We start from the raw sequence: 24,390 nt of genomic DNA, 5'->3' as shown, positions 1-24,390 counted from the left end.
GCTCATGAAATAGTGTACTTTATTATGATTTATTGAATATTTTTATATGCCAGGACTCTGAAATCATTTAGAATTACGAAATTCGAATTAAAGGTATGGTTTTATATGAAAATAATGTTCAAGGGACTTTTTTTGCGAAAATTCCGAATTACAGCGAATTTCGAATTATTCGTGTTCTTATTAACGAGGTTTTACTGTACATATATTTCTTAAAGGTAATTGATATGTTGGTTTCCATATAGGGCCAGTTTTGATCTGGATTTCTATGTTCAACTCGAATGATTCAAAACCAATCGTGATGTAGTTATTAGTTATGATCATTTATTTATTTTTAATATGTAAATAAGCCATGACACAGACTCACAAATTAAATGTTTTCAAAGTATACTTTAGTGAAAGGTTTATTAATCCGTTAGTGTTAAATAGATAAAATAGGTCACAGTAGTGAAATAATGTATTGTTTTGAAGTCACTAGAAGTGGTGAGAAACAAACTGATGTTAATTGTACAGTTATATATTGACAACTGTTTATCAACACAGAAGGTTAGGTTAATACACACAGTTGAGGACAGTCTAAACAAAACCTGACACCTTTTCTAATCACGGTCTGTCGACAAGAAAGATTTCTTTATTTAAGTATTAACTTAAATATAATTAATGTCAGTGCAGTATCTAACTCAAAATTGTAAAATCAATGTCGGGTCTGTTTCTCACCATTGCAACGGGGTGATGTGTAAATGCCAGATGAATCAATTCGATATTTGTGTATGTGCATAAAGGAAACACACGGGTGAGACACCGTACAGCTGCAGCTATTGCACCAAATCGTTCAGCCGGAAGGAGCACCTCACCAACCACATCAGGTGAACAACCGATCGACCGATCTCTTCTTCTACACCCCCACCCTCACTCCATGCGATAATTATGTGAAACTATTTAGTATCGTGTTGCATTTCTTTCATTTTCATTATTATCTTATTAGTATTCCTATTTTTTTTATTTGATCCTTCTGAATGAATTGATTCCATTGCTCTCGCAATATTTTATTTCACCGTGTAAAATGCAGTTTGTATGTCGATATGACGTACAGCTTAGTACTAATTATGAGCAGGAGTGCTGTATAATGGCTGAAAATGAAGAATTCTGACTACATTAAAGATTTAAGCCTGAAGAATTAAAATTTTTTTTTTTTTATATATTTATGGCATTATATCGAGATTTAATGGTCCGTTATAATATAATATTTTAACGGCCCACGTGCTCGTCGTAGGTCGAAATTGAGTTTTTATTGTATTTTCAAACCATGATCCTGGACACTCCTTAAACGTTGTAGATAATCTATTTATATAATTTTGAAGCCTTATTTTCCTTTATAGTTATTTTAAACATTTGATGACTGCATAAAGTATTTTTATTACATAAAATAGTATTCTTTTAAACCTCTCGCTCTAATGTTTCAGAATATAGTCATATTTCGGTACATAACTGTGCAGTGGTGTTAAGATTTTTTACATTTATTAATTTTTAAACGCATTTATAAAACTATTAGTATAATTTATTATGAGATAATTTTTGTAAAATATTCACGATAAAAAATTATATTGATAATCTCTGTGATCCCAAATTTGACAAGAATTAGGCATTTTATTATTCAAAAAATCGGCAATATTAACACATTTGAAGATGATTCTAAAGATAGTTATTATAAGCTATGTCTTTGACCATTCAAGTGTGATAAACATCTTATGAATAATGATTGCTTTATAATAATTATTGACCTAAGAATAAGTAGTGTTTTTTTGAAATACGCCATTTCTTTTGTGATTCCCCAGTGGTTAAGCTACAACATACGGCCGTAGCCATAAATTGACAAACTATAATTAAAGTAGGGAGTAAAATTATGTTAACGCGCGTGTTTGAACATGTACCTAACCGAATTTATTTAAAAAAAAAAATAAACGGTACATGTTCAAACACGCGCGTCAATATCATTTTACTCCCTACTTCAATTATAGTTTGTCAATTTATGGCTACGGCCGTATGTTGTAGCTTAACCACTGGGGAATGACAAAAGAAATGGCGTATTTCAAAAAAACACTACCTTATTCTTAGGTCAATAATTATTATAAAGCAATCATTATTCATAAGATGTTTATCACACTTGAATGGTCAAAGACATAGCTTATAATAACTATCTTTAGAATCATCTTCAAATATGTTAATCTTGCCGATTTTTTGAATAATAAAATGCCTAATTCTTGTCAAATTTGGGATCACAGAGGTTATCAATATAATTTTTTATCGTGAATTTTTTACAAAAATTATCTCGTAATAAATTATACTAATGGTTTTATAAATGCGTTTAAAAATTAATAAAAGTAAAAAATCTTAACACCACTGCACAGTTATGTACCGAAATATGACTATATTCTAAAACATTAGAGCGAGAGGTTTAAAAGAATACTATTTTATGTAACAAAAATACTTTATGCAGTCATCAAATGTTTAAAATAACTATAAAGGAAAATAAGGCTTCAAAATTATATAAATAGATTATCTACAACGTTTAAGGAGTGTCCAGGATCATGGTTTGAAAATACAATAAAAACTCAATTTTGACCTTCGACGAGCATGTCCCCCCTTAATACCATTATTTTCTTCATTTAAAAATTGAAAATGAATCCACATTTTGTTCCATCAATTTGTGTTTTTTTTTGTTTAGTTGGTCAATATCCGCCTTGTACACTGTATTTGATATTATTTAACTTTCTATTGGAGTTTTCGATTGCACTTGTTTGGATAAGCTATCATTTTAAACCATCTCCGATCCTAAAGCCGCACTTAGACCAAGCAAGCGAATGTTTGTTCTTCCCCCACTCCAGCGAAATTCTTATGCTCATTCGCTCGCTTGGTCGAAATGCGGTTTAATAAGATCACATGGGCCTCTACAGATTTTTTCTTTTTGCAAAAAATGGATATTGGCCATTTGCTCAACGTATTAGGTCCATACGCTGACTCAAACACAAATTGAAAAACAATGTGTATTTGCCAGACCCAGGACGTTATAGACCGACGCTTAAGCCGCTCGGCCATCATTATGACACAAATATCTTTCGTACAAAGTTCACCAAGCATACATCCCTAACATATTCTGAATTCTTCATTATAGGGCTTTCTGATAGTCCTGCTCTTAATAATTATTAAAATTTCGGTTCAATTCATTATGATATTTCTACTGTCACAATCTTTCTTATCTAGAATCTATTTGTTTTAATATAAACATTATTTATTAACACTCAAGTCTCAATACACAAGAAACTGTTAAGTTAAATAAGCATTGATTGATTACTGTTGTATTTTATTTTTTAAACATAACTATTGCCAACTGTGGCGTATTGTGTTAAACATAAATACAGCCAACTGTAATGTAGTAATATTTGCCGTAAAGGAAACACACTGGAGAGACCCCGTACAGCTGTACGTACTGCACCAAGTCCTTCAGCCGCAAGGAACACTTGAACAACCACATCAGGTGAGGAACAACAACATCATGCCATCTTTTTTTATTATTATTCCCCTCTATCGGTGATTCTATGCCAGGCGTGCCGTTCTTTCATGCGGGAAAGCGAAGTCCCAGATGAAAGGACGGCCGGCGGAAGATTGATGATGTTACAGTGTCGCTTCAGTTATCATCTAGAAAAGTCGTGCTCTTTACCCGCATGAAAGAATGTTGATTTAATACCGCCTTGTTTTAAGTTTGTTTTTTTTTTTACTTTTTTCCTCAATTAATGTCCTTGAATTGGATTCAAATGACATTAAATTTTACTGGGTTTTTAATATTCTAATGGATTTTTTACTTTCTTCGAATAATAATTTATTAAATTTTACTTAAATTGTTTAATAATGGGACAGTTTTTAACTATTGTTGAAATTAGTAGTATAAACATAATTAATTAGGGTTGAGACACACCATCGGCAAAATAAGATGTATGCTGGCCAGATCAATACTACCATTATTGTGTTTAGTTTCTTGGCTGTCACTTTGCGTCCTTCTTTCCTAGACATTTTCTTGAGAATGATCTCTATACCGAGCAAAGAGGAAAAACACACGGTGAAACCCCAGAATCCGAATACAAAAACAACCAACTGTGAATGTTGCAAGCAAAATATAATTACCACTGTTTAAAGACTAATTTCACATAATTCTCTTTCTGGATATACATAATATGGTTGCATTTTGTTGACCGCTGGTGTGCCACTTCCCTTACAATAATTCCATTTCGCGCAAACAGTAATATAATATTTATTCAATACGCCATTCAGCAAACTGTCTCACGCATTTAAAGTTTTTATCCGAATCATGATATAGTATCCGTCAAATGCTTTAAAAAATACCTCCATGTTAAGAATCAATAGAGCTTAGCTAAAAATGATGGTATTTACCATAAAGGAAACACACGGGGGAGTACCCGTACACGTGCAGCTACTGTGCCAAGGCTTTCACGCGGAAAGAGCACCTAACCAACCACACCAGGTGAGCCCGCCACACTTATCACTCATTTCATGTTTTCTGCGCTCGCCGTGTTAGCGTTTAAACCACCCATTGCGTACAAGTCAGAGACAATTTGCGCTTCACCGTATGCCTACCATAAAGCAGACATTTTGCCATTGAATAGTAACATTCTGCTATCGCATAATCTCGTCGATATGCCAACGATGGTGATCGGACTGCGTTATGTATTTATAGATTGTGCAATGTTTAGGTAAATAAACAATTTGCTTTGGTTTTGTCATTTTTTTCTTAAATATATATATATTATGTATGCAATTAGAGTAATGACTCTTCATTCAAATCTCTCAAGGAAAAGAAGATCTATATTTTTGGCAATTGAGATTATTTGAATTACATAATGATAACAGTTGTATTTTTTCTACAAAAACATAACGCCTTACAATCATAGGTAGTAAAAACATAGCAGTATTTTTATGTTTTTTTTAAATGATATAATAATATGAGTTGTGACAGGTCTCAATGACTTAAAGTCGTTCATCCCACCAGTGATTTTAGCCACAGATCAGGTGTTCACAGCTAGAATCAAAGTAGAAACTCGATTATCCAGATAGAGGGTAACGAATTGTATTATTGACATCCAATATTTCAACCATGGCCCACTAGTCAGGCCGTGACCCGAAACTGTAAACATTGATGATAGTGCTAGTTATTGCTTGTACTTAACTGTTTTGTAGAAAATGATAAATGTTGCATATTTACATGAATGGTAATAATTTTAATGAAATATGCAATCAAAATTCTTCATTTATTGTGAACAGGTTACCTTACCTTGCAAACCAATCATCCTTATAGGGACTAATGCTCATGGCCTGGGTGATTTTGCCATCGAGCCCAATCCGTTTTCCACGCTTCTGGTGCGCAGGACCTATCAGTGGAAAATCCTTTGCATTCTTGATTTTGTCCTATCTGAGAGCTGTTACTCGTCCCCTCCGAACCCGACCCAATATTATGTTGTCATCCCCCCTACTGGTTGTATGACAGAAAAATTGGGGAGTATGGCCTATGCAAACTGAGAATAGTCGCTGAGTGAGTTCGCTGATGATTGACTTCTCTAATTGGCTGTCTAGTGGATTCTCAGTGATGCCTCCATCACCACATTTTGAATGCGTATAGCTTCCGTCTTTCTCTTGCCCTAAAGGTCCAAGTCGTGGAGGCATATATACAAATTGGAAAGACACAGATTCTTGCCAGACGCATTTTAGTCATGCTGTAATGTTTTTACTCTTTCAAATTGGTGTCAATTTTTCGAGTGGCATAACCACCCATATATTCACCAAAATACAATATTGTTTTAATACATCAGAGCCCATGGGTGGCGGCAGAGTGGTTGGGGCGCGCGATTCGATCAGTTTACGCTGTTATTTAGGGCATGACGCCACCCAGGTCATTTGCCCATTATTTCGGTTATTGATCCCATCGACCCTAATAATTGTCACCAACTGATTGCTCATGATTGATTTTCAGATATCTCCATATAATATATCCACTTTTTGAGATAATGAAGTGCAAATGCTAATAAATGTCCTAGACATATTTTGAGCAGTTGGTTGAAATGTTTGGAAATCCATGCATCATTAGATCCGGCAAAGATATCAGCTCGCTATCGGTTTGTGACGAATCATTTTCCTTGAAGTTGATACATTTAATGACACAGAAATAAAAAAAATCTTATTCTCTTCTGGATGCGAATGTTGACAAATTTCATAAAAATTATTTCTAGTGATTTCAAACAATTTTTCAAAACTGGAACACAAAAGTATTGTGTTTTTTTTGCATACATTTCGTAATTTCTGTCGCGTTGATTTTGAATCAATGGGGTTTTACTGTTTAACTATGTACCTACCTATTGAAGGTTGGACAATAAGTTTTACATAAATAATTACAAAGATAAAAAGAACTTTTTATATACAACATTTTTAAATTTTCTGTTCAATTATTATGCTAAATATGCTCAAACTTGTACTTGATATGAAGTAAATAAAAAACAAATATAGAATACTGAAATGTCATTTTGATTTCTATAGTAACGCATGTATATATTAGTAATTTAGTTGCTATGACCACCCACTTAGCAACCAATAATAGTGGATTGGATTACGGATTTCCTTCCGAAATAACTTTTCATACACAACAGAATTAACTGAAAATGCATTCAATTCTACTTAAAGATGGCTAGAAGTATTAAAAGAATCCATTGGCATCGTGTTCTGATATATTCAAAAAGTTTCAAATGTATAGCTAGTCGGGAAGTTAGTTAAAAATCGATTGCAAGATTTGTACTGGATAAACAACCATCGGACAAATAAGAATACGAGCTAATAAAAACGTTGTAAAATATTAACAACCAATGCCATTTGGTAGAAAAATTCAAATTTAATAAATAAAATGTAAACAACCAAAATTATCGATCTATGTTGCCTTTTTGGTTAGTATTGACTATTGAACGAATCTCTGATTGTATACGTATTTAACAAATGAAAACTTTATTCGATTTAGCGCAAATTTTTTTTTATCTATAATGGATAACATTGATTACAGACATATTCATGGCACAAACTTATATCGAACTGACAAATCACATGCCGATTACAAGACTATGTACCACTTTTTAGATTCAATAACTCATTTATGAGACGCGTGAGACTGTCATTTTTGTAATATGCTATTTTTGCCTGAAGAAAAATGCAAAAAAATATTTCTTCCATTAAAATAAATACACAGTATTTCTTCTGATTTATCATGCATTATTTGAAATAATGATAATCTTGCACTCAGTGTGCGTAATATGGTATACATACACATTACAGTACATACTGTCGACGTTGCTAAGCCAAGAGGATGTTAATTTACAATTTTACAACAATTTGGAAAAAGAATTTTATTGCTTCTTCACTAACTAGACTACCCGGTCAAAAAATAACTTCACCTAACAACTCCTACTGATGCACTTTTCAGGCGCTGAATATGTCATTGCAAACAGACTAACGACGTAAATAACTCGTTTTCCCCCTCATGTCCCTAACGCCCTTTTGGCTTAACACCCTCGATATTATCACTTCAGTGTCTGTATTCTTTCATTGTAAATATTTTTGTAGTCTCCTGTATTTTGATGTGGATACGTGAGAGGTTACCAATACTTTTGCCTGATGCGGGTTTTGCGCTTTGCCTTGCAGGATCCACACGGGCGAGTCGCCCCACCGTTGCGAGCTGTGCCAGAAGACGTTCACTCGGAAGGAGCACCTGACCAACCACCTGCGCCAGCACACGGGCGACACCCCGCACTGCTGCAATGTATGCAGCAAGCCCTTCACCCGCAAGGAGCACCTCATAACGCACATGAGGTATGAGGTGTCTCTGTCACGCCATCCACATTTTACAATCTTAAGAGCCTTACATACTGATTATGATTACTTTGGGTTCTGGTTTGGTACAAGAAAAATCATCCAGGCTTAAGAATAATTTACCACTAGCAGTGTAAACCTTCAGTTCAATTGTCAAGTTTAGAACATCGACAAACCCCCCACTATTGTGTTTTTCAAATCAAACTCGGATACTGTTGAAATTCTGCCATGTAAAAATATTAATAATAAAAAAAAGACAAATCAAAACAATTAGTTTTTTAATCTTAAAAACCGTTTCAAAATGAACAGAGCACAACGTAACAAAGCAAAAATAAATACTTTACTATTTTTTTTATTCAAAGAATATTCACAAGATTTAAGAATATAACATTCTTTTTATTAAACATACATAATTTGGAAAAATATATAACCAATAGAAAAAATCTTTTTTGAAAAAAAATACGACACCCAGCAGGTTTGAACCTACGTCTCTGCTTCAGAGAGTAGGTATTGTAAGAACCATTAGTTAAAATTCATCGCAATTAGTATAATAGCGTAGTGGTCAGAAGAGAATCCTGCTGAGTGATTTCAAATATTATGTGTTCAAAAAATAAATAAGTTGATAACTTCATTTGTAATGGCTATATTAGAAGAATTGGAGGAAGAAATTTTACGACAAATGATGAACTTGACTAAAGATGCTAAAAATAACGTGTTCAGACGTGCCTTGTGGCTTGTTTGGTATTTAGTGAGAGGTGGTGAGGGTGCTACTTGACCGAAAAAATAGAACAAAATGGATTGAGTTAACTAAATGATTTTTACTAAATTACTCGACTAAATTTGTCTGTTCATACATGTTTAGTTACTAAATTAGTTGATTAGTCCGAACCGGCCTTAAAGGACAGTAAAGATTTGTTTTTTTTTTTTAATATTAATTAATACAATTGGTTTTATTTAGAGGTTGATCATTTTAAGAAGTCCTACTGCAAAATCTAGCAGATAATTTTATTTTTCATAATTTCAAGGTTTTGCTTAATCTTTGCACTTTTATACTAGGGTTCCAAAAAATTAAAGGGTAAGGTTCTGCAGGTGCTTGCAGATGTTATAAGTTTGACAACCTGACTTACATCAAATGACAATTTTGAGTGCTATGAAATGTCCATCCGGCTAGATATATGATAGTATTGTTGTTGCAGCCGATCTCATACAGGAGAGCGTCCGTTTGCGTGCGAGGAGTGCGGCAAGTCGTTCCCGTTGAAGGGCAACCTCATCTTCCATCAGCGGTCCCACAACAAGGGGGCACAGGCCGCCAGACCCTACCGCTGCGATCTCTGCCCCAAAGACTTCATGTGCAAAGGTATTGTAGACACAACCACTACTATAATAGTAATCATCTCTATTTCCACATGTCGATTTTTGTCCAGAAGCACAGGGCTTAGGGCATCTTGAATATTGTTTTGAAGATGCTAATTTTTTTTCATCTGTCGTATGTTAATGTAAATGTCATACCACTTCAAGTTGATGTACATAATTAATTATTTCATTAATTTGTCAAATTGCAGAAATATGACATTTACGAATATACTTATAAAAAGTACATTAAATAAAATATACAGTCAGCGGTCTGATGAGTGAGTTAAAGAGACTATAATGCGAAAACATCTTCTTGGCTACGTGTTAAAAGTGTGAACTAATATGCTCCGCCCATTTTTAACCACACTTCCATTATAAACTAACAAGCTCCTCCCATTTAGTTAGACAACAGTGCCTAGAGCGTAGCCAAGAAGATGTTTTCACACGATACATATCGACTGCTTAATCTACAAACCAGCTAACTGCACTGTTGACAAAAACGAGCTTTTGATGGCATTTCTTATAAAGCATTTTAAAGCTCATTGATTGCAGAGGTCATTCTCAAGAGATCGTGTAGATAGTCAAGTTACTGTTGGATATATGAATACCGCTTTCAAGTGTGTTCCAAAAAGGGTTTGATTTAGCTGAATAAAAAGGGAATGATACTTTACTGTGTTACGTGCTACTAGATTAGTTGCCAGATCGGATATTGGATTTTAACTGAAAGAGCCAGAAGCGCTATTATGACACTCTTAGAATTAGCATGTTATCCATAATATGGATCCATTAATATTATTAATGTTGACCAAAACTCAAATATAATAACAGCTTACGGTGAAAGTCTCGAGCAATATTAATTTTGGGTGGTTCATCGATTTACAGGTCACCTGGTGTCTCATAGGCGCTCCCACACGGGCGAGCGTCCGCACACATGTCTGCAGTGCGGCAAGACCTTCGTCGAGAAAGGCAACATGGTACGTCACATGCGCAAGCATGAACTGGATGGGACTGTCGTCCCCGTGGGAGCCGGCAGCGATACCCTAAACCTGAACCCAGCTTCGGAGAACAGCGTGGGCGCAGCAGAGGGCGTGGCAGCTGACTCGCCATTACCTACTCCGCAGACCCCTTCTTCCCTGCCGCAACAGCCAGGGGGAATTGTCAGCGCCACTGTCGGCTCACAGCAACCTACACCGCTTATGCACATGACCGGACAGGTGGGTCTCATTTTATTCCTTTGTCTAAAGACTATATTTGGCATACGTACTAAGAAGGCATAATAGAAATTATTGATACCAGGAGTGGATTATCAAGTATTTTTTTTACATTATTTGCTGGATTCTAAGATGTTTGCTTTTTCACCCAGGTGATATCGGAAGCAGCCGGATCAACAGCGCAACGAGCAGGGGGAGTGCTTCATCACCCGGGACAGCAGCCCGCCATGCCCCATCATCCCGTTGTCGTCAACTACTAAACATCATCAACCGCTCGCCATATCACTTTCGCGCAGCTGCCCGCTTGCCATTGGACAGATTCCCTCTTGCCTCTATCTAAATGAGTCTCTTGACACCTCGATGAAAGACAGGACCAATCATCAGATCTGTACGGCTATCACCATGGGAACCCTTTGAATATTACTCGGAAATAGTCTAAAGTGTTTTTGTTTCAACCGTGCGCGGGTTTTTTGTTATTGGCAGTGTATAAAATTACTGTTTTGTAATATTTTTGTGAGCATCGATTGCCCCATTGATTCGGCGGTTATCCTTCTATCCTCAGACATAAAGGCGATCCTCAACAGGGCGTGTGTAGGTGCTGTATTACGCATTACGCTCAAGTTAATGCAGGAATAAGCCTGGATATAAACAGAAGATTGTCGTTCCTAATCATACTGCTGAGACTGAAACGCTAGTGTTTTTTTTATTAAATGAATTAATAGTTAATCGCTTTTGTGAATTATATTTTTTTTATTTTTCGGCAACACGCTAAGAATGTATCATAATTTCATTCACCTGTGAAGAAGGAAAAGGTTGTTTGTGCGTCATTACCGATCTTGCATTCTTATCTCATAAATTGATTTATTACACATAGTGATAAGTTCAAACAAAATACGTTGGGTCAAACTAAATATGTATAGATACTCAAACTAAGATTAATTAGGATCGTATAGTCTGGTAGTCGGGCATGTACAATGTGTATTTTCTTCATATTTTGACGCTTAGAGTTGATTGTAAATTTCATTCTCAAGGAAAAATCTGGAAACATCAGCATAAGAGGAAGAAATTATATATGCAACGAATATGATTATCGGACTGTGCTGAAAGTGCTGTTTCAATCATCGTTAACATTACAATTTGATTGGCCTCCTACACGCTGTCCAACCACTTTAGTTTGAATTTTTTGAACCTTCTTTTCTCTTAAAGCCTCTTGGTTGATTGGGTGTCCTTTTTTTGAGACATGGTCGTTGCAACTTACTTTCACTATTAGTGACACTAATTTTCTAACCGGTAGGCAACGTTCCCTCTAATTTTTCTATTCTCTGTACGGATCATCAACGCATCTAATCAGTGGCGTAACTAGGGCTGGTGTCACTCGTCAGTGACAGGCCATCACCTGGTGCGGTAAATTTACAATTTCTCATTAAAACTTGTATTTTTAAGGTATTTATTGATTTCAGTGATTTTATATAATAATAACACTAACAACGCTGATCCCGCTCAATGTAAAATTTCTCTTGCGTGCTCGCGTTAGTCGCACTTCGCCTTCCGAGAAATGAGTCGATGAATTGTGCATGTGATGGTTTCGTGCATTCGAGCAAAAAAAGGAAACTTTTACAATATTTTGTGTCAGGACTGTGCTGGGGATGAAAACATGTGTGCGGACACATTTTGGTAGGTGTGCGCGTGCACACCTTACAGGGAACATTGGCGGTAGGTTGCTAGTTTGAAACCCGCTGTCGTATCAAATTCACGTGTTGTTTTCACAAGCACGAATGACGAAATCAAAAAAATCATTTCTGCTTATATAATAAATTAAATACATAATAATATTGTATGTATATATTATATACATATATTGTTTTAAGCACTACAACAGGCCTTGAAGACCAGACCAGTAGTGTAACAATCACAAACACCCAGATTTTGAGAAAATCACGTAAATATATTGTGACCTCACTAAGAAAAGTGAATATCTTGCTTTAGTGGCATTGTCTTGACTAACTTTCAGATCGTCATGTATGAAATTCAATGTGAAATCTAAATATACTGCCATCTAGCAACAGAGACCCGTACACTATTAGAATGTGATTGTTCTGAATATACGTGCAAATGACCTTTTGTTTTCGAGGTGACATTTCATTGATATAGCTTGTCAAATTTCATGTTTGTTTTTTGTCCTTGGGAGAATCGTAAGCAGTGTGCAGTTAAGACGCTTGACTAAATTCAACGCAGACTTGATAATAAAAATCAATTTATAAGATTATTATTTATTACAATGAGAGACATCAACTAAATGACCAATTAATTATCGAGTGTTTTCTTTGAAATCGAAATGTTAGTGTGAATATTATTAACTACCGTTGTATCATAATATTATAATTGTTGGTAGATCAATCGTCGTAACTCTCCCCCTAGGGCTTAGGGGGCGGGTGTTGGGAAACAATAACATTTGTTATTTTGTATACAGCCGATGTGAAGCTAATCGGATCCAGTGAAACTTTGATATTTTTAATAGTGTGAATATATAGGGAAATCATTATTTGTATATTTATTTAATATAGCATTAAAATTATTGTTAAGGAAGAATAATGTTAATCGTACGTACGTGTAAATATTATTGAATCATCGATTGAATGTTTCAGAATTGAAGTGTTGGAAGGCTTTTTTGTTATTTATTATACTGCATGCATCGAACACATTATATCATTACTATTCAGGAAAAATTTACTATCATGGTTTTAAAATAATATTCATTGAAGGTTGCTTTTACATATCTGCAGCTCTATTCGAACCTGATGCGAGTGAGTGTTCTCATACATGGTTGTATCCGCGATAAATGATATCTCTATTCTGAATATATCGACCGCGGAGAGTTTGACGTTTGTTCAGACATTGTGATTCCCAACCTTATTTGTGCCGTGCCCCACTTCAATGCTTCAAAAATCTCCATATGCCCCGGTCAAAATTTTATAGTTACCTAACAAGTGAACAATAAATGTATTGTTGATCTTTTTTCTAATTTCTCCATCATATTCTTGCCATTTTTCAGTCAAAATAATAGGAAAAGTACAAATATAACAGTGCTGCCGTCTTTTTCTCGGAAAGTCATGGTTGCAATATCAAAAAAATTATTTCAAAAATGCGTTTTTCCAAAAAAGAATGTAACAAATATTAACGATTTGCACATTGCCCCCAAAAACAATTAAAAATGGCCCCGGGTGGGGCACGCCCCATGTTGGAAAGCACAGATAATATATCGCGGTAGTTGTCCGCGACCCCGTGAGGCAGTGATCTTGCCAAATTTGAATTCATTCATGTACGTTTTACCGTCAAATATAAAATCATATAGAAGTCGTATTAATAACTTCGTTTAAAGGATACATATGATTCCATACAATTAGTTTCCTAAAGGTTTTGTCTAGAATTACGTACCTAGTCAGTATTTTTTTGTTTATTTCAAAATTGACAATGATTTTATAAACTCAAAAAGTTCATGCATGTTCTTAGTGCAAATGCGTATTCAAAAAAAGCTAAATACTTTTGTTATAGTACGCATGCACAGGGGAAGTTGCGCAACTAATTTGACCTATTGTAATTCCCGCTCTGCGGATTTAAGTTCTGTTCAGTAACCAAGCTGATAATTCCTCGCTAATCTCAACGCGGTAGATTCAACACGCGGCGGGTACACTCAATAGAACTGCTGATGTCCTTGATCGGCTATATTCAGTGTTGGATCATTTTAAAAAATATATTTTTGTGAACCCTTTTGCATATTTAAATCAAAATACCATTTTGTAAACTTTTACCTGAGCAGTGACGATATTATGACTCGCCTACTTTCAATATTTGCCAAAATTACCATGCAAGCAATCAACTATGGTAAATGACCATTCCGTGTTACTTTTTCTACTTGAATTTTTTATGAGCTGTAAACCTTGTGTAATTGTTTAGACTCACGATGGCCTGTTCCTGATACGCGAGTAACTCTCACTGCTGGAAAATATTACACATTGTTTTTCAATATGTAATTAATCCAGTGCAAAGACTAAATCGACTGGGTTTGGCAAATGACGAACAACTGTTCCTCATTCATCAAAAAAGTCTTATATTACCCTCATGGCCCTCATGATCCAATTCGTAAGTCTTCCGGGTTCGATTCCCAGGGTAACCTTTGTGTATCTATGATTGTTATTACTACACTACTATCATTGACACTACTATTGTAAAAATGTTAGAAACTTTGAATTTCGATAATAATGATGACACAGTGTTATACATACATAGATTTGATAGATGGACTATATGCAGACTTCAGTATTATGATGGTGGTAAAATGTCTTGCTTTTTATGGGATTTCTTTGGATCTAGTATTCTATGTGATCAAGAAAAAAACCACTCCATATTATGAATGAATTTACACATATATTATGCCAGCATTTTCCGCATGTGTATAAGGCATGTTTCAATGCCCGAGAGCTTTTCCAACTTTTCATTTTCTGTGTTGATGTAATTGTTAACATAATTTTTCGACAATACTGTTAAAGTATATTTATGTACATAACGTTTATACATACATGTTAGAATTAATTATTGTTTTAATTTATCAGTACAGAAAAGAACCTTAAATCACGGCATCAGTCAGTTATTTATTGTCCTTTTTGTGATTAATAATTGAACAGTGTTATGCGTTTACAGACCAAGAGACAATACCTATGTCCAAATTGTGCATGTGCCTAGCACACGTGGCTATTATTTTGCTCTTCAACATTTTAGCATGGCAACTGCGCATGAAACTCTCGTCATAACCAGAAAACTATTCAATCTTCACTTCCACTTGGTTCATTCCCATGAATGTCGCATTGTGGCTTATCTTTAAATATTAGAGTCAACCAGTGATATTTATTTTGTTATTGTCGAAATTTCCATGAGAATCGAGCAACTTACGCGATTGGCCGGCTGATTGGAAATCAAACCAAACCTCGTCTACCTTTATCCACTTTGTCAGGTAGTTGTGAGTAGTGTTCTCAAAAATTTTCTTCACCTGAATGGTGTGCTTTTGGTAGCGTCCTTGGCTGTGAACCGAAATGTTGATGGTTCGAGGCAATTTTCATATTTTTTATTACTTAGCCGGATGCATCACTGGAAAAATTCATGTATCTTAACATGAGAAAAAAAATCTATAACTCTAATTATCTGTCTTGCGAGAATGTCTCATAATCAATAAGCGTATATATAACATTGTTCAATAATTGATTAATGTTCCACAGAAAATTTTAAATACTCACTTGCATCAGTTCAATTCTGAACCTTTCATCATAACGATAATTATTTAAGTTCAACTGTTACGACTAGTGAGTCGTGCAGAATCAAATTCGTACTATGCAATGTTTTATATTAAATTTGATTCACTGTGACTTCAATTTAGGTAAGTAAACTGAAAACGGCTTAAGCGACTTGCCGGATTTTAGTAAATCATTTTTTTTTTTATCACATACCATGTCAGTAAGTCATATTATCTGTGAGTGTCTATACTTAGCCATATTGAATGTAATATAACCGGAACGTTTTATTTTATTAGTAAAACCACCTTCTGGCAGGCACAGTTCTGTAAAATTTTACATTCGGCATAATAACAAATTCCTGCATTGTCTCTAATACAAAATGCAACCGAATACTAATTAGTACCCGTCATATGAGTGTGTATATCTCCATTGATAACAGATTTAACATACTAAGAACATTACAAATGATAAATTTAATATGTATGCAATGTGATATTGAAGAAAACGGATATTAAAAAATACACAGCATTTTGTTTATTCGCAGATTTGGCATCACCAATACGTTAATTCTATCTCTAGTTCTAATAGTCATCAGGGACACACCGATGCAGCTGTCTATATGTAGGCAATGCAGGAATTTGTTAATGCAATTTAGTATGACCTCGAGAGTCAAAGTAAAAATTAGAATTATACGCAATTCCTTCTGTGCTGTTATAGCACAGATTACGTGTGATTTTATTTCATTTCTTGGACTTGAACCGACCCCAGACTTATGGTGTTGCATCCAATTGTTATATTAGTCATACTCATTTCCCTCGAGGATAAAATGGATCATTTAAATCATAGTTTCCCCAACCTTTTTTGACCATCAAAATTTTAACAGATTTTAGCGTCTTGTCCACTCGCTCCTCAACACCCCATCAGATCTCCCCCGCGCCATTTTGGGAAACTATGATTTAATTGAATATCCTTACATCCGTTAGCAGTGAAAGAAAAACATTATACATAGCCAATTCTAGTCCATTGTAGGAATCAAGCCATTGTTTTAACACGTCGATGTGGGAGTTGTTTTCATTTGAAACGAATTAATAGCCGATACCTTCCATTAATTACGTCGCTGTGAGATCATACTATTATTACTATATGTGTTGACAGTATTTTAATTAAAATATTGTCTTCTGTAACATTTTTGTAATATGGAAATAAATTATTTTTAAATGTTTACGGCAGCAAAAAAGTTGTACATATATAGAGATCTGTCATTAATGATTTGTAAAGATCACATTCTAAATGTTTTGACTAAGTAAACTAAACTAATAACTTACAATATATTTGTTACATAATTGTTTAATTAAATGATTTACATACCCTATATTGACTAGTTAATAAAAATCTATCATCACAATATAATTGTTTTGTGATAAAGTGTATTTTAATCGGGTGACGTTTTTTCATTATTATTATTTTTTTATATATAATTTCATTTTTATGAATGTGGGTAATAAAATAATTACTTTCTAAATTTGTACCTAATGTTTTTTTGGTAATGAATATTTTTTGTCAAAAATTGATAAGAAAAGAAAACGAACTACATAATAATATAAGGCATTTTATTGATTGTGATATGAATTACTGTAAATCCTGGTGTATCGCTGAAATAATCAATTTATTATTTGTTTTTAAAATAATCCCTTTTGTAAGTTGTATGATTTAGAATAGTTATTAATCGACATGCTTGCTTACAAATATTTTTTTTTTTATGCCTGACATTTTGATGTACGAATGAATTTTTATCCAAACTAGTTTTAATCGATATTTTGATTGTAAAAGACATGCATGGTGTGAATATAGTTGAAATTTATCAATTGTTTGTCTTAATACAACTAGAAGTTGTTTGTTTGTGGCGAGCAAGTAGATATTTAAAATTTATATTTTAACAACATCGCATTGTATTAACTAACAATGAGTCGCTTAAAGTCGTAACTCACATTTTGTCATTTTTGAGTTAAATATCATTCTTAAATAGATTCTAAACGCATTAATCCATATATAGAAAAATAGTTGGCTATCAAAAGTCACTTTAAAGTTTAAACCATGTGAAAATCGTTGACAAACTTGACTGGTAGTGTCATAACTCACATTTTTCAATGAATAATGTGAGGTCCGTCATCAAGACCTTTCTTACCAATCCGAGAGCTCTATTTTTCATAGTGTATAGTTCATATTTATTAAAAAATAAGGTAAATCGACTCATTTATTATTCAAGGGAGTTCAATATTTTTCTTTTAACCCTATCCCTGCGTATGGCATGTAAACATGCCATAGACTTTATCTCGTATTTTTGACCAAACTAGAAGAGACACTTGTGGATAATATGCTTTAAAAATTAGTTCAAACCTTTAGGTAGACATATCAGGCAACAGATCATAAAAATGTCAAGTAAAACACAAGGAAATATATTTTTGAAAAGAACACTCGTTATTCAGTCGTTTGAATCGCGCGCCATTGCGAAGACGGGTGTACTAGATGTGTCACCAGGGTTATCAAAACAAAACATTGGTCATGCATCGAAAAGTGTGCATCGATAATATTTTTATTTACCTTTTAATTAATTATTATGATTACGTTAGTGTTATGTATTTTTTCTTAGTGATCTGTGATCTCGATAGAAACATTTTGAAGATTTGTTTTTAGTATTTTTTGTCATTATAAATATATGTGAAATAATTATTTCACCCGCCAAAATGTCACTACCACATAATATTATCGAAAAAATAATGCTAGAAAATATTTTATCGATGCACAGCTCTCCAGTAAACTTGTTTGGCTTTGTTCATTGTTCCATATTTGATATTTACATTATTATAATGGGTAATAATTTTTATTTTTATGTGCCACGAAACTGTGTTAGCTCTGTTCACATGCTCATATTATGCCTGGCGATTATTCGACAGGCCCTTTGTACAATGAAAAAGCCGACGGCGCCTCATAAATTATATCATAATAGTATTTTAGCAGTGCGGTAATTATTTTTAGTGTTTTATTCTCCAAAACATCCTAATGAATAAGTGGATGACATTATTTTATGGCGACGAAAATAAATATAGGTTCAGAATTTGAAATGGTAATAAAATTTGAGTTTACGACTTACTAAATGCGATAAGCGATAACCCACTGATTATTCCACAAGTGATTTAGTAATATATCTGTCATAGACCGTAATCAACTACGGCAGCATGTACTCAACACAGCCCTGTGTATAACGAATACAAACGCGGCGAATTGCTCGGTAGTATGTGTTGAAACTGTGTATGTGAAGACTGGACAGCCGCCATTTTGAACGCGCGGTCAAAGCTTGGATATTTTTTAGCGTCTTCACTTTCTTCGATTTATTTTAGTGAGAATGTAACGAATATAGTTTATTTCTTGGTGCATTTGGAATAACTGATATATAGTTCATCTAGTAATCTATTTTTTAATTTTGGAATCGATCTGTTTTAGCTGTAGTGACCGTTTTAACAGATCACTTGACTGAAAATAAATTCCCGCGAAAATGGCTCGCAGCGAAAGGGTTAATTATAAAACAATGCTCTGCTGGTTTTTGCGATTGATTATCTTAAAACTCGATTTTTGGAATATGTGAGTTACGACTCTGGGCAACTCGCATGTATTAGACCCTCGGTCTTACAATAAACGGAAAAAAATAATTGGTTTATGTCAAAGAATTCCAACTATATACAAGGAGTCTTATACGCTATTTCTATTATGATATTTGAACACACTTACCGAACGAAAGAAGCATGCTTAAGTCACTAAACTGCACAGATATTAACAATGCTAAGTTGGCGTTTCCTATTTCCTAACTCAGGCGATGGTTGCTACTTTTTGGTAGACATTATGTTTACTTACTCGTATTCATTTATAAACGGTTTTAAATACTCATAATGCCAAAGTACTGTCTTTTTGACTCCTGATGGATGGTTTGAAAATTGACAAATGTGTCTCATAATATAATTGTGAAGTTCTTCTCATATCTCCATCTATATAGAAGATTTTCTTTAACATCTTTTGTTCACATAAATATTTATTTTATCTGGTGCAATATAACAGTTAATTAATTTGTTTCTTTTTAACATATTCATTCTTTTATTCAAATGCAGCAAACGAATCAAATAAAATTTAAATCATTTCCATTTGCATGAAACTTATATAGTTTTTTTGTGTGCCTTTCTATTTGAGTATTAAATAGAGAATAACATTTATGACAATTTTTTTGTAAAAATTTTTTGAACATAATACAGTAGAACCTCGTTAATAAGAACATGGATAATTCGAAATTTTCGCGAAAAAAAAGTCCCTTGAACATTATTTTCATATAAAACCATACCTCTAACTCGAAATGAGTCCTGGCATACAAAAATATTCAATAAATCGTAAATCAATCAAAAGGAAAATCAAAAAAAAAAAAATATATTTTTCCCCCATACATTTCATATTTCGTAATTAGAATTTTTTTTCGATTTTCGGTTCCCATGGAATTCGTATTAACGAGGTTCTACTGTATCCATGGCGTGAATATGTTGATAAATCTAAAAACATTAATTCTCAGGGTGGCTATATTTGTAATTCTCAGGGTGGCTATATTTGTAAGGTTGGTTTTCTGTCGTAATTCAGGAATGTTTTTAAAATAGCTGCCCTGAGAATTTATGTTTTTAGACTTATCAACATACTCACGTCATACGCGGATATGTGCATAATATTTCCTAACGATAACTGGGTTGTATAAAGCTTTACTGAACTAAGCCTCCTTAGTGAAGATTCTATGCATATTACAGTAAAACACCGTTAAGTCCAAATCGATGGGGCAGCAAAAAATCGAATTACTAAATAAAAAATATATGGGAAAAACAAGTATTTTACTACTGTAAATAGATTTTACGAACCCATGTGAAAATTTCGATTTATGGCGAATTTAGAATTAATAAATTTATTGTATTAATTAATACTGGGGTTTTACTGTGGTAAAGAAAATTTAGTTAAAATCATGCTTTCAAAATCTTCATCAGATACTATACTAAATGATTAAATCAATCATTGATGATTATTTATATGTGGGATAGCTAGCTCAGTGGTTGTCAAACTTTTTCATCACACGGTTTCCTAAGTATATATTCTGTGAAATCAGATGTAAGAGATTTTTCCTCCGTGCAGTATAATATTTTGGATTCAATGAAATAATTAAAGTACTTACAATATTTTAAATATAACATAGTAGTAATAAGTAAAGATACATTTATAATCTGCTATCAATTCAACGAAAAAAGCACTTGAAGCACGCGAGTCTTATCATTGTGATCTGAATTATTTTTTCAAATAACCCGCGAAGCATAGTTTAAATACCGCTGACCTAACTGATTAATATATACCTAAGTACCTAGCTAATTATTATTTATTAACAAAAGGAGAATATTTTTTAACAAATAATATTCATTTGTGAAATTGATGTAAACTTGGCAATACACCATATGAATAAAATGCCAGTGTCAGATTTTACATGCGTGATCATGTATTTGAATATAACTCGAAAGCATTTGCGAAATGTTTATCTAGATTAGTCGAAATTGATTTTTATTTTTGTGACAGTTTTGATAGTAATTTATTTTATAAGTAAATTATTTTAATTTTTCTTTTATTAATCAATTTATTATGCCTAATTATTATACATATTGGTTCACTTTTATTATTTTTATGTGAAATAGTGAGATTTTCAATATCGGAACTGTAATAAAATTCCATCTCATTCTTTTTATAATAAAATACACATATTTAAATAGTTCCTTATTTATTGTTTCATTTTACCTACCTTCTGCAATATTATTTGTTAGGATCGCTCCAATGTGTTAATTACGATCAAACCTTCCCGTTTGCTGTAAGATGTTACAAATTTAAGCTGAGAAAGTGTCCATTATAAACATCAAAAACCAACAAATCGAACCGAAGAATTTCACATAAGAAAAATCCATCTGTCACTCAGGACAGACGCTTTAATTCCAGGACAGTTAGAAACTTTAAATAGGATACCTGTATTGAGAAAATAAGTACCATTGCGTGTTTTATATGGCAATATTGTTTATTGTATATTTCTTTAATATTATGTATATAAAAATATGCACAATTAAAAAAGATATTCCTTAAATTTTATAATTTTTACAATACATAATAATAATATACAGTAATATTTTATTTCAATGCGCACTGATGCATTTTAGGCGATATCTTAAATTAAAATACGTCAAAAGAAATTCTATATTATATATCATACTAATAATAATTCTATTCTTTCACTTTAAATAATGAAATAAAATAACAAACTTTAAAAAATCAAATGTCAATGGGGATGATGTTATGGGTTAACAAAAAAAATCCAATCCAACCACAAATAGAAATGTAAAAGCCATCACCATGGACCAAGGTTTTGAATCAGGGTACTTTATGAGTCAGGCTGCAAAACTGAAGTATAATAATATTAATGTTGACTGCCCTCAATATTGAATACACATATTTATGAATGCACATTATTATCATACAGATGTAACTATTGAAAATAACACATGCCTAAGTTTATCCCATATTTTTCCGGGCAATAAAATAATTATATTATATTCATGTAACTTTGAGGGATTTAAATTTAGTACTATTGTTTATTTAAGAAAAGACAAACACTTCATTACTTAAAATTTTGTGTAAGTGTTGCTTGACATCGTATAATGCCGGTACAGATGGTGTGTTGCTTAAATTTTATAATACATTTCCATGGGTACCTATATAATCTATCTGTGGTGATCAATTAACCTATAAGTGAAAAATGAATGATTATACATGTAATATTGGTAACAAGTTCATTATTTTTCTTCTTGTATTGGCAGCACCGAAAACAAAATGGCAGCTTGTATTCTGGTTTGAAGCGTGTTGCTTCTATTGCATAACCTGTGTACGCACTTAGCAATTTATGTGGTTATTCATTTTAAAAATAATGTATTGCTATTGGTTGCCTACATAAAACTTTCCAAATACTTTCGTTAAATTTTATAATCAAATGTCTGCTTTGATCCTATTAATTTAAGTATTCATGTTTATTTTGGCAATATCTGGACACAGAATCATGCATGTAGGTACCGAATTAACTAATCGGTTGGTAGAAGTGTGAATTTCTCTTCAAATGAACCAGCAATGTGAAGTAACCTGCTGTTAATGCAACTTAATCAGTAAACCAGAGTTCAGAGAGTAACCGTGTAAAAAAGATATTTGTTTCACACGACACTTTCAAAAACCAAACATTTTTTTTCTGATAATGGCTTGCCTGAATAACCATGATTTAGAGCTCAGTGATAATGTAGATGCATATTGAGCAAACATCGTTTGTTAATCTTGTACCACTTAAAAATGTAAAATTCAACATCTCATCTATATCTATAGACGGTCATAGGGATGGTTGGCAACAATGAATAAAATAATACAAAGCTACAAAAAAATCTATTCGGGTGACTTTAGCCCATTTCTAATTTTGCCCCAAATTGATTTCCACTCAGTCAATAAATTAATTATATCCACGGATATTTGTTTACAACCATAAAGCACAATACATCTCTGAAACACAGAATCAATACAACACAGTCTAGAGCAGGGGTAGTCAACCTGGTCCCTACCGCCCACTAGTGGGCGTTCCAGCTTTCATGGTGGGCGGTAGGGGTTTTAAAAACATTTTCATTATGTCAATAATAATTTTATTAATATATTAATTTTATAAATGTAATTTCATCAGACTTTACGCTTATATGTATGCAAAGTATAAATAAAAAGATAGATTTAACTACAGTAAGTTGTTTTATAAAGATTTATTTTGCAAAACTTAGCGAAAGCCTGACAGAAAGTATTTGGTAAGTAATTATTATATGCTTTAACTTGCTATAGCTCTATTTTATAAATTTTATAGAGTAAAGTTACTTCCGTACTTTATAAAAACCATTACTGTGGAACCGGTGGGTGGTTTGAAAATTTTACTACTAACAGAGATACAAAAGTGGGCGGTAGGGATAAAAAGGTTGACTACCCCTGGTGTAGAGTAATAAAATTAACTACAGCACAGCGTGTTTATTGTTAATGACGAAAATGCCATTATTATTAGAGTTGTTCAATCTTTTACTTTCTATCTTGTATTACAAAATTTCAAAGACATCTTGAAGATAATATAATATATGACGTCACACGATTTTATTTTTAAGCCCCCCCCCCTCATTGTCACATTTTACCACCCTATCTATATAATGTCATATTTTTTAAATTAAATATTTATCTTTAAATCCCCGATCGACGATATACATATTGTTTACTTTGTGACATCACATTTTCTCTGGTCCTCCCTCTGTCATAAATCATCATATTATATCAACCCCCCCGCCTAGAGTGTGATGTCATTTATGGATAGCCCCTTACCTAAAATCCAACACTAGTGTATACGTAATTAATATGAATGTGCACGTTACTCTTGTCTCATCTTTCCGAGATTTTTGTGGAAATAGGTTGCATTGATTCTTAAGTTTTAAATTAAACCCACATAATTACCATAA

General features: G+C 33.2%; 1 protein-coding gene across 4 annotated transcripts in view; it reads left to right on the top strand.

The window, feature by feature from the left end:
- LOC147070021 (uncharacterized) overlaps positions 1 to 18,046 on the top strand; it is a 61,342-nt gene extending 43,296 nt beyond the window's left edge. For 2 of the 4 annotated variants that reach the window (XM_085949855.1, XM_085949853.1), the window contains 7 exons: positions 780 to 863; positions 3,449 to 3,532; positions 4,451 to 4,534; positions 7,747 to 7,914; positions 9,111 to 9,271; positions 10,150 to 10,481; positions 10,631 to 18,046. In XM_085949855.1, the coding sequence (XP_085805981.1) occupies positions 780 to 863; positions 3,449 to 3,532; positions 4,451 to 4,534; positions 7,747 to 7,914; positions 9,111 to 9,271; positions 10,150 to 10,481; positions 10,631 to 10,738 (1,021 nt within the window). In that variant the 3' untranslated portion in view covers positions 10,739 to 18,046. The remainder of the gene's footprint in view (positions 1 to 779; positions 864 to 3,448; positions 3,533 to 4,450; positions 4,535 to 7,746; positions 7,915 to 9,110; positions 9,272 to 10,149; positions 10,482 to 10,630) is intronic. The other 2 variants (XM_085949856.1, XM_085949854.1) reach the window with 1 other exon arrangement.
- Positions 18,047 to 24,390: the final 6,344 nt, after the last annotated feature.

This window comes from Rhyacophila brunnea, unplaced genomic scaffold (genome assembly GCF_057557595.1).
Source record: "Rhyacophila brunnea isolate RB1 unplaced genomic scaffold, BYU_Rbru_1.0 scaffold_22, whole genome shotgun sequence".
NCBI lineage: Eukaryota > Metazoa > Arthropoda > Insecta > Trichoptera > Rhyacophilidae > Rhyacophila > Rhyacophila brunnea.
Note: the sequence above shows the minus strand (reverse complement) of the source record. Positions and strands in the feature narration are given on the sequence as shown.